The 15,334-nt window shown below is 39.4% G+C and overlaps 1 protein-coding gene across 2 annotated transcripts in view; it reads left to right on the top strand.

Moving 5' to 3' along the window:
* ERO1B (endoplasmic reticulum oxidoreductase 1 beta) overlaps positions 1-15,334 on the top strand; it is a 61,198-nt gene that overhangs the window by 6,087 nt on the left and 39,777 nt on the right. For both annotated transcript variants that reach the window (XM_069571598.1, XM_069571597.1), the window contains exons 2-3: positions 5,837-5,956; positions 13,890-13,973. In XM_069571598.1, the coding sequence (XP_069427699.1) occupies positions 5,837-5,956; positions 13,890-13,973 (204 nt within the window). The remainder of the gene's footprint in view (positions 1-5,836; positions 5,957-13,889; positions 13,974-15,334) is intronic.

Raw genomic sequence — 15,334 nt, 5'->3', positions numbered from 1 at the left:
AATAGAAAAATGAACAAAAGATATGAACAGAAATTTTGCACAAGCAGAAAGACAAGAATTTTATAAAACATTAGAACTTTGTACCTCATTCAGTTCAGTTCAGTCGCTCAGTTGTGTCCGACTCTTTGCGACCCCATGAATCGCAGCATGCCAGGCCTCCCTGTCCATCACCATCTCCTGGAGTTCACTCAGACTCGCGTCCATCAAGTCAGTGATGCCATCCAGCCATCTCATCCTCTGTCGTCCCCTTCTCCTGCCCCCAATCCCTCCCAGCATCAGAGTCTTTTCCAGTGAGTCAACTCTTCGCATGAGGTGGCCAAAGTACTGGAGCTTCAGCTTTAGCATCATTCCTTCCAAAGAATACCCAGGGTTGATCTCCTTCAGAATGGACTGGTTGGATCTCCTTGCAGTCCAAGGGACTCTCAAGAGTCTTCTCCAGCACCACAGTTCAAACGTATCAATTCTTCGGCGCTCAGCCTTCTTCACAGTCCAACTCTCACATCCATACATGACCACAGGAAAAAACATAGCCTTGACTAGGTGGACCTTAGTTGGCAAAGTAATGTCTCTGCTTTTGAATATGCTGTCTAGGTTGGTCATAACTTTCCTTCCAAGGAGTAAGCATCTTTTAATTTCATGGCTGCAGTCACCATCTGCAGTGATTTTGGAGCCCCCCAAAATAAAGTCTGACACTGTTTCCACTGTTTCCCCATCTATTTCCCATGAAGTGATGGGACCAGATGCCATGATCTTCGTTTTCTGAATGTTGAGCTTTAAGCCAACTTTTTCGCTCTCCTCTTTCACTTTCATCAAGAGGCTTTTTAGTCCCTCTTCACTTTCTGCCATAAGGGTGGTGTCATCTGCATAGCTGAGGTGATTGATATTTCTCCTGGCAATCTTGATTCCAGCTTTTGTTTCTTCCAGTCCAGCGTTTCTCATGATATACTCTGCATAGAAGTTAAATAAGCAGGGTGACAATATACAGCCTTGACGTACTCCTTTTTCTATTTGGAACCACTCTGTTGTTCCATGTCCAGTTCTAACTGTTGCTTCCTGACCTGCATACAGATTTCTCAAGAGGCAGGTTAGGTGGTCTGGTATTCCCATCTCTCTCAGAATTTTCCACAGTTTCTTGTGATCCACACAGTCAAAGGCTTTGGCATAGTCAAAATAGATGAATAGCAGAAATAGGTGTTTTTCTGGAACTCTCTTGCTTTTTCCATGATCCAGCGGATGTTGACAATTTGATCTCTGGTTCCTCTGCCTTTTCTAAAACCAGCTTGAACATCAGGGAGTTCATGGTTCACATATTGCTGAAGCCTGGCTTGGAGAATTTTGAGCATTACTTTACTAGCATGTGAGATGAGTACAATTGTGCAGTAGTTTGAGCATTCTTTGGCATTGCCTTTCTTTGGGATTGGAATGAAAACTGACCTTTTCCAGTCTTGTGGCCACTGCTGAGTTTTCCAAATTTGCTGGCATATTGAGTGCAGCACTTTCACAGCATCATCTTTCAGGATTTGAAACAGCTCAACTGGAATTCCATCACCTCCACTAGCTTTGTTCGTAGTGATGCTTTCTAAGGCCCACTTGACTTCACATTCCAAGATGTCTGGCTCTAGATTAGTGATCACATCATCAAGATTATCTGGGTTGGAAGATCTTTTTTGTACAGTTCTTCCATATATTCTTGCCACCTCTTCTTAATATCTTCTGCTTCTGGTAGGTCCAAACCATTTCTGTCCCTTATCAAGCCCATCTTTGCATGAAATGTTCCCTTGGTATCTCTAATTTTCTTGAAGAGATCTCTAGTCTTTCCCATTCTGTTGTTTTCCTCTATTTCTTTGCATTGATCTCATCATTGCAAAAAAAAAAATCAGATATCCTTTACAATTTTTTCTCTGTATTTATGAACTTGGATTTGTTGTCGTTTTCTGTTTAGACTACATGTGAATGTTAGAGCATATAGTATTTATCTTTCTCTGACTTATTTCACTTAGCACAATGTCCCCAAGTTCCATCCATGTTGCAAATGGCCAGATTTTTTTTTTCCCATTACTGGCTGTATTGTGTATATATCCAACATCTTCTTTATTCATCCTTCAGTTGATACTTAGGTCACTTCCATACTTGGTTATTGTAAATAATACTGCTATGAACATGGGGCTACATATATCTTTAAGTTAGTATATTTGTTTTCTTCAGGTGAATAACAAAAAGTGAAATTGCTGGATTTTGTGGTAGTTCTATTTTAAAGTTTTTTTGTAACCTCCATACTCTTCTCCATAATAGTTGCGCCAATTTACAGTCCACCAGCAGTGCACAAGGGTTTTCTTTTCTCTACATCCTCACCAACACTTGTTACTCTGGTCTTTTTGATAATAGCCATTCTAACAGGTATGACATGATATCTCATTATAGTTTTGATTTTCATTTTCTTGATGTTGGTGATATTGAGCATCTTTTTATGTACTTGTTGGCCATTCATATGTCTTCTTTGGAAAAATATTTAGATCCTTAAAAATATTTTCCCATTTAAAAGTACTTTTACTTATTCATTTATGTTTGGCTCTGCTGGGTCTTCATTGCTGCTCAGGCTTTTCTCTAGTTGCAGTGCCTGGGCTTCTCATCGCAGTGACTTTGCTTGTTGAAGGGCATGGGCTCTAGGGTTTTCGGTTTTGTTCAGTAGTTGTGGTGCAGGGGCCTCATTGCTCCTTTGCATGTGGGATCTTCCTAGAGTGGGATTGAACCAGTGCCTCCTGCACTGGCAGGTGGATTCTTTACCACTGAGTCACCAGGGAAGCCTTCACTGCTGATTTTTTAATCAGGTTGTTTTTTGCTATTGAGTTATGTGAGTTCTTTATATATTTTGGATATTAACCCCTTGTTAGATATGATTTGGAAATATTTTCTTCATTTCCATAGGTTGTCTTTTCTTTTTGTTAGTGGTTTTGCTTTGCTTTACAGAAACTTTTTAGTTTGACATAGTCCTACTTGTTAATTTTTACTTTTGTTACCTTTTAATTTGGTATCAAATCCGAAAAGTCATCGCCAAGACTGATGTTAAAGAGTTTAAAATCTGTATTTTCTTCCAGTAGTTTTATGGTATCAGGTCTTATTATGTTCAAGTCTTTGATCCATTTGAGTTAATTTCAAATGCGTATGCTGTAAGGTAGTGGTATAATTTCATTCTTTTGCATGTGGCTGTCTGTCTGGTTTCCTCAACATTGTTTGTTGAAAAGACTGTCCTTTCCCCATTGTATATTCTTGGCTCTGTTGTCATATATTAATTGACCATATATTCATGGGCTTCTTTCTGGGCTTTTTATTCTGTTTTGTTCTTCTGTGTTTGTTTTTCTGCCAGTATCATACTGTTTTGATGACTATAGGTTTGTAATCTAGTTTGAAATTGGGGCACATGATGCCTCCATCTTTGTTCTTTTTCATGATTGCTTTGACTATTCTAGGTCTTTTATGGTTCCATACAAATCTTTAGGACTGTTCTATTCTGTAAAAATGCTGTTGGAATTTTGACAGGGCTGTATTGAGTCTTTATCCTGCTTAGAGTACTAAGGACATTTTAACAATATTTTTCTAATCCATGAGAATGGAATAGTCTTCTATTTATTCAATATTTTCCATCAGTATACTATAGTTTATAGGCATTTCACCACTTGGTTTATTTTTTCCCTAGGTATTATCTTATTCTTTTTGATGTAATTGATTGTAAGTGAATTATTTCTTAATTTCTTTGTCTGATAGTTTGTTATTAGTGTATGGAAACACTGTACACTATTTTCATATATTGATTTTGTGTCCTAGAACTTGCTGAATTTATTAGTTCTAACTGTTTCAGTGAATGAAGTCTTTAGGATTTTCTGTATATATCATCTGCAAATAGAGTTTTCTTCTTCCTTTCCACTTTGGATGCCTTTTTTTTCTTTTTCCTATCTAATTTCTATTTAAAAAAACTTGGTTATACACAAAGTTTTTGTCTTAATAGTAGTCTGTAAGAGTTAGAAATAAGTACATGGTAATTTTGTATACCTTACTCCAACCCCTACCACAAATAATATGTTTGTAAATGCTGCAATTTACTAACTAAAATCCAACAATTTAAGAAAAATTTGTAAGAATGAGCACTCACTCATTCTTACTGGGTAAAGTATTTTTCAAGCCTAAAAAGCTTTTTGGTATGTATTTTGTTTCCTTTTTCCCCCTATTATTATTTAGGGGCCTAGAGTGTAAATGGGACACATTTACACTCCCAAGGAAAAAGCATGAGACAGAAACAACTAGAAAGTTTCCATTTTTAAAATCATTCTTTGCATATATTACACCTGTGGATCACATGAATAACCTTTAACAGGCTGAATTCCATTTTTGTTTTTAAATTTTAGTTTTAATTGCGATAATTGTTTGTTCCATGCAATTGTGAGAAATAATACATAAAAATGTCATTTACCCTTTATCCAGTTTTTCCCCGGTGGTAACATTTTGTAAGGGCTTCCCAGGTGGCACAGTGGTAAAGAATCTGCCTGCTGATGCAAGAGATGCAAGATATGTGGGTTTGATCCCTGGGTCAGGAATATCCCCTGGAGTAGAAAATGGCATCCTACTCCAGTATTCTTGCCTAGGAAATCCGAAGAGGAAATCACCAGAGGAGCCTGGTGGGCTATGATCCATGGGGTCACAAAAAGTCAGACATGATTGAGCACATACACACATTTTGTAAGCATATAGTGTAATATTATAAATAGAGCACTGACATTGATGTAATCATGTATGTTCATTTCACTTGTTTCATTTGTGTATCTGTGGATTAGTTCTATACCTTTATATCACATGGTATGAGTTTGTGTGTCCACCACTGCAGTCAGGATACTGAAAAATGTCATCACTGCAAGGATCCTTTCTGCCCGTTTATAGCCACACCTACCTCCTTGCTTCCCTACTCCAACTCCCATCCCCTACTCTAGTCCCTAAGCGCTGGCAACCAGCAGTCTGGTTTCCATTTTTAAACTTTTGTCATTTCAAAAATGTTATATAAATGAAATCTCGTAGTATCTCATCTTTTGGGTTTGACTTTTTTTTTTATGTAGCATAATTCCATAAAGATTCATCCAAGTTGTGCATGTTAATGAGTACCATTTTTAAATTTAGCCGAAGAATGTTTTGTGGAATTTTTCGACTCTGAATTCACTTTGTAAATATTAATTTCTCTTCTTTGATTACTGTGAGTAGTCGATAAGATCATTTAATTTAAAATACAATAGACCTGGGACTAAGTCTTATGTCTACTTTGGAAAAAATTATTTTAACCTTGCTAAGTTTAATTTCCTTTTATGTAAAGTGAGAATAGTGCCATTTCATAACGTATTTAAAGGGTAAATGTGTTAACATATGTAGTGCTCTTAGCATCTTGTCTGTTATGAAAGGGTTCCATGAATGAGAGTCTAAAAGAAAGGTACAGTTACTATGGCAGTATTATTACAGCCTGTGATTTCTAGGTTAATCTTGGAAGTAGTTGCCTTAGTATTCCAGTGACTGTTTGGATTCTGTATATGTTAGACAAGGGTGAGAGTATTCAATACCTTTCTTTTGACCACTGAATAAGAATGTTTATTTTTTCCGAATGGGTATATGTAATCCTTCTGTTGTTTTTTTATTTAACTGACCATTGTAAAACGTGACAGCTTTAAATGTTATGTGTCTTAATCAGCAAATACTGGCTAAGTTGAAGGCATAATTTATCTTATTACATAATAGTACAGATTTGCTAAAGTTGAAACATTAATTCACATCTTTTCTATTATATATGTGTTTTTTCCCCTAGGTCACCGGAGTCTTGGATGACTGCTTGTGTGACATTGATAGCATCGATAACTTCAACACCTTCAAAATCTTCCCCAAAATAAAGAAGCTGCAAGAACGAGACTATTTTCGTTATTACAAGGTGTGGTATAACTTGATTCCATCGGTCCTGAAGATTTGTCTATAGCTCTCTATAGAGGTGACTTTTATAACTCTTTGGAAAATCCTTTTCTTTCTTCTCAGCACTCTGTGTATATCCTTTATCACTGGACTGTATTAGCTCTTGTTGTGAAAGCCTGTTAGTCTTTTTGAACATTACGAATCTGAACTCCCTTCCTGTGTTTGGGGAATTTCTCATTGGTCAGTTTGGGTTTTCAGGCGCAAAGACTCATTCCTCTAAGATGTTGAAAATACCTGGGACTTATTTTGTCAGCCTCCCTTGGGACTTAGGTTTTGTCATCTAGACACACTTACCCAGGCTTTAAGTTGTGCAGTTGGCGGTGTTGTGTGCTATCAGTGTTAGAGGTGCAAAGTCCCAACAGATGTATTTGTTGGGTAGCTCACTGGGGGAGTGATAGAACAGCCTGAGGACATAAGCAGAACAGACTGCAGCATTGGTTCTTAAGTCTGAGAGCCCACTCTAGACCTTCACAGAATAGCCAGTGGTAGTTTAAAGGCAGTAGCGATAACACAGATTCAGCGGAACAATAGTTAAAAGCCGCTGTTATACTTTTTTGCCTCTACTCTTGCTCTCAGTATTCAGTTGGGTTTATAATTTCTTTAATTTTCATTTTTAGTTTATTTTTAAAATTGAGCATGATTTTTTAAAATCCTTTTTCTATATAGGTTATCTTAGTCTTTTAAATAGCTTTGAGGGTTAAAGAATATACTATTTGTGAAGTTTTAAGTTGTACAGAAAGATACCAAAGTAGAGACCTAAAGATTTGGGAACCCGTCCCCTTTTCCCATCAGCACCAAGAATATACAAAAAGGTGGATATATCTCCTCAATGCAAAACCCTTTAGAAATGCAGATCCCATAAACTTATTTCAAAAATAAATCTATGCCTAAGCAAACTCTTCTAATATTTTAGACGTTTTTCATACAAACAACACAGGTTAGAAAACCTTCTTCTAATTCCTAGTCCTAAATTTATGTCTGTCTGCATTTGTAACTGCTTTCTCTTGCTTCCTTTCTATTACTAGGCTTACCCATATGAAATTGTTGCTTTTAGAAGCTGGAAAGGTTGACTATTGCCTATTTCATATGGTTCAGTCTATTTCCTGTGTTTAGTGAACGAAGTGTTCCTTCTACCAAAGATCATCCCTTCACAGAATGTCCAGATCACATCTCCATTCAAAATGTCATGGCCTCATTCTTCCACTCCTCCCTTTTTGGAATTGTTTTTACTGTTTCTGCATCCTCACCCATCTGGTCAATAATAAGCACTAATATATTCAAATACATGGATGAATATCTCATTTAATCATTCATTACACTGGAATCCTGTTAGGTCAACATCATCTACATTTTCCAAAAAAGATACAATGGTTTACGTACCCTAAGGTAGGGTACTTTTGTTGGCTTACAAACAAAACAGAAGTTTTATTAAGAAATGTGAGGCAGCTCACAAAATTGAAAGATAAGCTAAAGAAGCATATTTCAGGTGAGACAGAAATTATAGCAGGTATTAATGGCCATTCTCTTTGTGATACCAAAATTTTGAATTAAATTAACCATTTCCCCATATTTTTATATTATACAAGAGTCAGATTTCTGGGAGGAAAGGTCTAAATTGGTCTTGGTAGGATTACGTAGCCCTACCCCTTGACCAAAAGACAATTTGGTTAATAGTTCTATTTGTATTTGCATATTTGCAAACTATTTCTCAAAGGAAAATTAGGGGACGTTACAGAAGGAGGAAAAATGAAAGTCAGGTAGGCAGAAATAACAGTGTGCTTGGCTAGCCAACATACAGTTCATCCTTATGCATGTGATTTAAAAAATGTTCCAACCAATATATTGAAATTACTCTAAATGTAACCACAATGTATTCAGACCCTCTTTCAGAGGAGAGTAATCTAATAATCTAGCTAATCAGTTAGTTTCAAGTCTAAGATGTTCGGGTGCTATCTACTCTTCGAATTCTGTCAACATACGAATTAAAAAAAAAAACAACAGGAAAGCTAAGAGAAGAGGTTAATTTTAAACACACATACATAGTTTTGATTCATCTAGCAAGGAAATACAAGTAGAAGAAAGAGCCTAACCTCTGACAGCTGATCAGTTGGCTGCTGTAACTGGTATTTATATTTTCTGTCTTCTACTATCCATTCCATTCCTTTATTTACCAAATATTTATCAAATTACTTTGTAGCAGAGTATATTCTAGGTGCTGTGGATACAATAGTGAGTAAAACAAAACCTCCAAACTTATGAAACTTATTATGATTACAGAGACAAACCTTGAACAAGTAAAAAATAAAATATAATTTCCTGTGATAATGTCAATGTTATGGAGAAGAACAAAGCAAAATAAGAGAAATAATAGGGGTGGGGAAGGTAGATAGCCCTGTTTTACAGAAGATGGTCAGGAAAGGACTGTTTGAGCAAAGACCTACCTAAGGTGAAAGAGTAAACCATGACAAGATCTGGAGAAAGAACATTTTGGGGAAGGGGAGTAGAACTATGGGTATAAAGGCATAGGGTGTTTGAAGACCAGTATAGCAGGAGGAAAGTGAATAAGAGGGAGAATTGGAGAGGTAGTTAGGGGCCTGATTTATTTATTTATTTTAATTAATTAATTAATTTTACTTTACAATATTGTATTGGTTTTGCCATACATTGATTTGAATCCACCATGAGTGTACAGGTGTTCCCTATCCTGAACCCCACTCCCACCTCCCTCCCCATCCCATCCCTCTGGGTCATCCCAGTGCACCAGCCCCAAGCACCCTGTATCATGCATCGAACCTGGACTGGCAATTCGTTTCACATATGATATTTTACATGTTTCAGTGCCATTCTCCCATATCATCCCACCCTTGCGCTCTCCCACAGAGTCCAAAAGACTGTTCAATACATCTGTGTCTCTTTTGCTGTCTCGCATACAAGGTTATCATTACCTTCTTTCTAAATTCCATATATATGCTTTAGTATACTGTATTGGTGTTTTTCTTTCTGGCTTACTTCACTCTGTATAATAGGCTCCAGTTTCATCCACCTCATTAGAACTGATTCAAATGTTCTTTTTAATGGCTGAGTAATATTCTGTTGTGTTTATGTACCACAGCTTTCTTATCCATCCATCTGCTGATGGACATCTAGGTTGCTTCCATGTCCTGGCTATTATAAACAGTGCTGCGATGAACACTGGGGTACATGTGTCTCTTTTGATTCTGGTTTCCTCGGTGTGTATGCCCAGCAGTGAGATTGCTGGGTCATATGGCAGTTCTATTTCCAGTTTTTTAAGGAATCTCCACACTGTTCTCCATAGTGGCTGTACTAGTTTGCATTCCCACCAACAGTGTAAGAGGGTTCCCTTTTCTCCACACTCTCTCCAGCATTTATTGCTTGTAGACTTTTGATAGCAGCCATTCTGACTGGCGTGAAATGGTACCTCATTGTGGTTTTGATTTGCATTTCTCTGATAATGAGTGATGTTGAGCATCTTTTCATGTGTTTGTTAACCATTTGTATGTTTCCTTTGATACCGGACCCTTAGATGAAATAGTATGTGTGTGTGTGTGTGTGTGTGTGTGTGTGTGTGTTGTGCTTAGTCACTCAGTCATGTCCAACTGTTTGTGACCCCATGGACTATTGCCTGCCAGGCTCCTCTGTCCATGGGATTCTCCAGGCAAGAATACTGGAGTGGGTTGCCATGCCCTAATCCAGTAGATGTTGAAATAGCACCTACGGTGTCATTTAACTGGAGAAGGCAATGGCACCCCACTCCAGTACTCTTGCCTGGACAATCCCATGGACGGAGGAGCCTGGTAGGCTGCAGTCCATAGGGTCGCTAAGAGTCGGACACAACTGAGCGACTTCACTTTGACTTTTCACTTTCATGCATTGGAGAAGGAAATGGCAACCCATTCCAGTATTCTTGCCTAGAGAATCCCAGGGATGGGGGAGCCCGGTGGGCTGCCGTCTGTGGGGTTGCACAGAGTTGGACACAACTGAAGCGACTTAGCAGTATGTTGTTTAATATTGGACCCTATTGGCCAATAGAGTTGAACAAGAAAAGGGAACTAGAGGCATAAAATTCTTAAAAGAATAAATAAAGCTATCTCCATGTGTAAATGACAAAAGTAGACCTAGAAAAGTAGACCTGCTGCTGCTAAGTCGCTTCAGTCGTGTCCGACTGTGTGTGACCCCGTAGATGGCAGCCCACCAGGCTCCCCCGTTCCTGGGATTCTCCAGGCAAAAACACTGGCGTGGGCTGCCATTTCCTTCTCCAGTGCATGAAAGTGAAAAGTGAACGTGAAATCGCTCAGTTGTGTCTGACTCTTTGCGACCCCGTGGACTGCAGCCCACCAGGCTCCTCCGTCTAGAAAACTCTAAATAATAAATTGCACACAAATAATAAAAAATACATTAAGATAGCAGGCTATAAATTTAATATTGAAAAATCAATATCTTCTTAAATACGAACAATGTTAGAAGATATAATGGAGACGAAATCCCCATTACATTAGCAAAAAAGATAAAATATATAGGAATAAATCTATCAAAAAATACAGTTATTATTTCTAAAAGAAGAAAGCTTCAAAACACTTCTTCAAGACACAAAAGTAGGCTCAAACAAATGGGCAGATGTCTTTTGTAGCATAAAGACGTTACCTCTCCCCCAAGTTGTGGTTCAGTCCTTAAGTTGTGTCTGACTTTTTGCAACCCCATGAACTGTAGCCCACCAGGCTTCTCTGTGTCTGAAATTCTCCAGGTAACAGTACTGGGGTGGATTGCCATTTCCTTCTCCAGGGGATCTTCCTGACCCAGGGATCAACCCTGTGTCTCTTGCATTGGCAGGCAGATTTTTGACCACTGAGCCACCTGGGAAGCCCCAGAGTTAATATATAAATTTAATGTGATCCCCCAAAATAGCAGTAATTTATTTTTCTAGAGCTGGACAAGTTGTCACAGGTTAAGTTCCTGGGAAGCTGACTCTGAGACTGTGTTTAGTGTCCGAGAGGTTAATTAGGGGCAGCTCTTGGAACCAACAAGGTAGAGAAGGAAAAGGAAGGGAGACATCAGGACTGGGCAAAGGGGGAAATAAAGCTGTGACCTCAGGTGACACTTTAGGGGGAGTTCTTAATTTTTTGAATTTATTTATTTACTTTTGGCTGTGTTGGGCTTTTCTCTCGTTGCAGTGAATGGGGGCTCCTCTCCAGTTGCAGTGCTCAGGTTTCTTCTTGTGGTGGCTTCTCTTGTTGCTCTTCTCTGGAGCTTGGGCTTCAGGAGTTGTGGCTTGTGGACTCAGTAGTTTCAGCTCCCGAGCTCTAGCCCTCAGGCTTAATAGTTGTGGCGCACCAGCTTAGTTGCTCTGAGGCACGTGGGATCTTCCTCGACCAGGGATCGAACCTGTGTCTCCTGCATTAGCAGGTGGGTCCTTTACCACTGAGTCACCAGGAAAGCCCCTATGGGGAGTTCTTAAGGTAATACAACCAGAGCTGTCCCTACTTCAGGGGGATGTCTAGCCCTTTATTTCCTTACACCAGTCATTGGATGTAGTGACATTGTGCACAGTGGCTCTCATTAGCCAAGGTTGGCTGCCTGCAATGTTTCCAGGGCTGGGGTAAGAGGCCCTTTCTTCCTGAAGGGTAACCTGAGCAGCCTGTTGCAGTGTGTGCACAGCCTATTCCTTGCATTTTGTATTAATTATCTATCACTCTGTAACAGATTAGCCTAAAACGTAGCAACTTAAAACATCAAACTGAGAAGGTGCTATTGGAGGAACCCTCAAGAAAATGAGAAAGCAAGCCTTGTGGCTATCTAAGGAGCAACAAGAGTCAAGGCTCAGGGACCACGGTGTGCTTCATGTATCTGAGGAACAGCAGGAGGAGGCCAGTGAGCAAGGGTCAGGAACCTAGGGAATCAGCCCATGGGAGGGGCTCTCAGCCATTGAATTGGACTTGTGTTTTGAACTGACCTGATTTTCAGAGGTATCTGTGTGGGGTGAGAGAAGAGTTAGGGTGATCCAGGATTTTGGCCTGAAGAACTAGAATAATGGAGTTGGTGTTTACTGAGATGGCAAGAATTACTACAGGGCAGAGCACAGTTTGGGGTGTCTTAATACATTTGAGATGTCTGTGCCTGTCCTGTGGAGGTGTCAGGGAGGAGCTAGATTTACAAGCCAGCAGCTCAGGGGCACCTGCAGTTTCCAAGGGTGCCAGGTGATTTTAAGCTTTTTTACCTTCAGACATCCTGATGCCTCTGCCTAGAAATCTCTTTCTCTAGGAAACTTGTAGTCGTAGCCATTTTACCTGTTGCCTTGGAGGCCCTCCTGACATCCCATAGGCAGAGTTCACCGCTTTCTCTTTGTGTTGCCAGCTTCTACCTGTTTTTGCCTCTTTCTCTGTAAATTTGGGTATGGCTTACCTCACATCAAGTTTAATTTATTGAGGTGTCTATTATGTGTTGTAGATACTGGGGTAAAATAATGAACCAGGCTAAATCCCCATTCTTACAGTGAGGGGTTCAGACAATAAGCAGATAATGTTCAGGTAGTGATAAATGTTATAATGATACAGCGTGTAGGGTGCATACTGGGCACTACTTTAGAGAGTCTGGTCAGAAAGGTCTCTGCTGAGGTGATCTTTGAGAGAACCAGAGTCGGACACGACTGAGTGACTGAACTAAACTGAAGGAGGCGAGGGGGTTGAGCCGTAAAAGATCTGGAGGAGCCACCAAGAAAGGCCCTGAGACAGGAAGGAGCTTGGTGTGTTCCCAGCCAGAAGGCCATTGTGCCTGGAGGTCTGTGGGAGGAGACAGGTCAGAGAGGTGGTAGGAGGCCAGGCGATGGAGGGCCTGTGGATTTAAGGTGATGGGAATCTGTGGGACGGTTTTGAGCAGGGCTTGGTATGCTCTGAATTGTGTTTTAAAGAGCTCATTGTAGCTCCTGTGTTAGAGACTAGCAAGCAGTAGATGCAGGAAGACTTGCAGTAGTTGGGGCAGGAGTGGGTGGTGACAGAAGAGATGGTGAGAAGTGAACAATGAATTGTTTGCAGGGGATAAAGGAAGGGAGGAAGTAAGAATAAAGCTTTGATTTTTGGCTTGGGCAATCCATGTGGAGGTCCTATTGAATTAATGCCTTCCTGTTAGGTTAGAATATGAAAACCAGAGTTTGTCCCTGCTGAAATGTCCTGCATTGTGTTGCCTACCTCTCCCTCATTCCCGGCCACTCCCTGCCTTCCCCTCTAAAAGTCAGTGAAACTAAGTCAGCTTCTCAATTCCCGGAACCGTCCCAGTCGTGTTACCTTTCCATACACACATTTCCACCAGCTAAAACACCACCTCCTCAGATGTCTCCAGCCACCAGCCCGATATTTTCCATCAAAGAACTCTGGATTTTCCTTTGTAGCACTTGCCAGAATTTGTAATTAAGTAAACACTCAAATAGATGATTCCTGGTTACCCCAGAAGACTATAAGCTGCAGGGAGGGTGTGCTTTTTCTGCCTCTGGAGCCTACACAGTGCCTGGTGTAGAATGGGTGCTCAGTGCACGTCTGTTAAGGGAGTGGGTGCCTGGGAGAACCTGGTCAGTGGGTGATGGTAAGGAGATGGGAGACATTATAGAGTGGTCCTGTAGTGCTTTCCAGGTTCTTCAGATGAGCAGTGTGCTTGGACTTCATTCCTTTTTGAAGTGTCAGAGGACTAATAGCATTTATTTTTAAAAATTTATATTAGACCTTGGATGTCTGAAAAACTTGAGTGGTTTTAACTTCTGAGCTGTACAAATGCCACAGGACACGAAGCTTTCTTTTCACCACCAGGTCCCTGGTGCCCAGCACAGTGATACTTAGCACTGTAAGGCTGTGACACATGTTGACTAATGCTCATTCATTCTTTCTCTCAAGGTTAACCTGAAGCGACCGTGTCCTTTCTGGGCAGAAGATGGCCATTGTTCAATAAAAGACTGTCATGTGGAGCCTTGTCCAGAGGTAAAATAAATTTTTTGAAAATCAAGAAAAGAAATGCTTTCGCTTGGGCTTTTAGATAAGAATGAACTCTACATTTTAGGCTTATATCCAAGCATTTGGACTTGGCATCAGATTCATATGCCCTCAGCTTTCTTCTTTTTAACCAGATTATGGAAGATTTAGTCTGTACTTGCCACCAAGTACACTCATGTATCCAGTGATGTTGGTGACTGGATGTAGCACTAGAGTCCGATTCTAAAATGGAGGCCTATTCTAGGGCAAGATCTACAGTTAGCTGTTACGTCATGCCTTATTGAATCTGCATCTTGTTTCGTGGGCAAAGAAAATGCTACTGGACCTTAAATTTCAAATTTAGAGTGGGCATTAGAGTGCAAAAAGTTGGAAAATTCAAAGCTTGGAATTAGATCTTCACTTGGTCTCGTCACATTGGGAGGAAAAAGGGCTGTACTTATTAGTAGGGGAATTCTACATTTCAGACTTTATTTTTTGACATCTAGCATTATTAATTATATTCCTCTTTGGCAGTTTCTTGCCGGGAAAATCCCATGGACAGAGGAGCCTGGCGGGCTACAGTCCATAGGGGTCACAAAGAGTCAGACAGGACTGAGCGACTTCACTTTCACTTTTGACAGTAATTAGTTAGAAGCTGTATTTTCATTTTACTTTCTTTGTTCTATTACCTAAAATCAGTTAGTCTAGTTTTTACCTTACAAACAGGAAAAAAACATCTGAACCAATGTCCTTTCTAAAGGGAAAAAAATTTTTTTAATTATTTACATGTTCCTTTAAGAATAAAATGTTTTAACTTTTCAGTTTGAAATAATTTCAGATCTACAGAAAAGTTGCAAGAATAGTACAAACAATTCCCATTTCCTTTTTATCCATATTTTCCCAAATGTTAAATGTTGATCAAGTTTGCTCTTCTTCCATCTATATGTATATATTAATATTATTATATTTTGAACCATGTAGATATGTTACCAACATAATATTTTATCCTTAAATACTTCAGTGTATATTTCTTTAAAAACAAGATTATTAACCACAGTGTGATTAACAAAATCAGGAAATTAATATTTATATAATACTAATGTCTGTAGACTTTAATCACAGATCACCGGCTGACTTAATAATGTGCTTTTACAGAAACAGCAACAACAACTAAGTTTCTGACCCAGAATCATACCTTGCATTTGGATGTCATATCTCTTTAGTCTTCTTTAGTCTGGAATAGTCCTTGGGTGTTCTTTCTCTCTTGTCTGTTTAACAAACCCTTCCCCTTCCTCCTTTCCTTAAAATACACTAGTTATTTTGAGACTACCTCTCATTTTGGGGTTTTCTGGCCTTTTCTGATGATTGCA

This window comes from Ovis canadensis, chromosome 25 (assembly GCF_042477335.2).
Source record: "Ovis canadensis isolate MfBH-ARS-UI-01 breed Bighorn chromosome 25, ARS-UI_OviCan_v2, whole genome shotgun sequence".
Taxonomy (NCBI): Eukaryota; Metazoa; Chordata; class Mammalia; order Artiodactyla; family Bovidae; genus Ovis; species Ovis canadensis.
The sequence above is the reverse complement of the archived record's forward strand: the minus strand, read 5'-3'. Positions and strand labels throughout refer to the sequence as shown.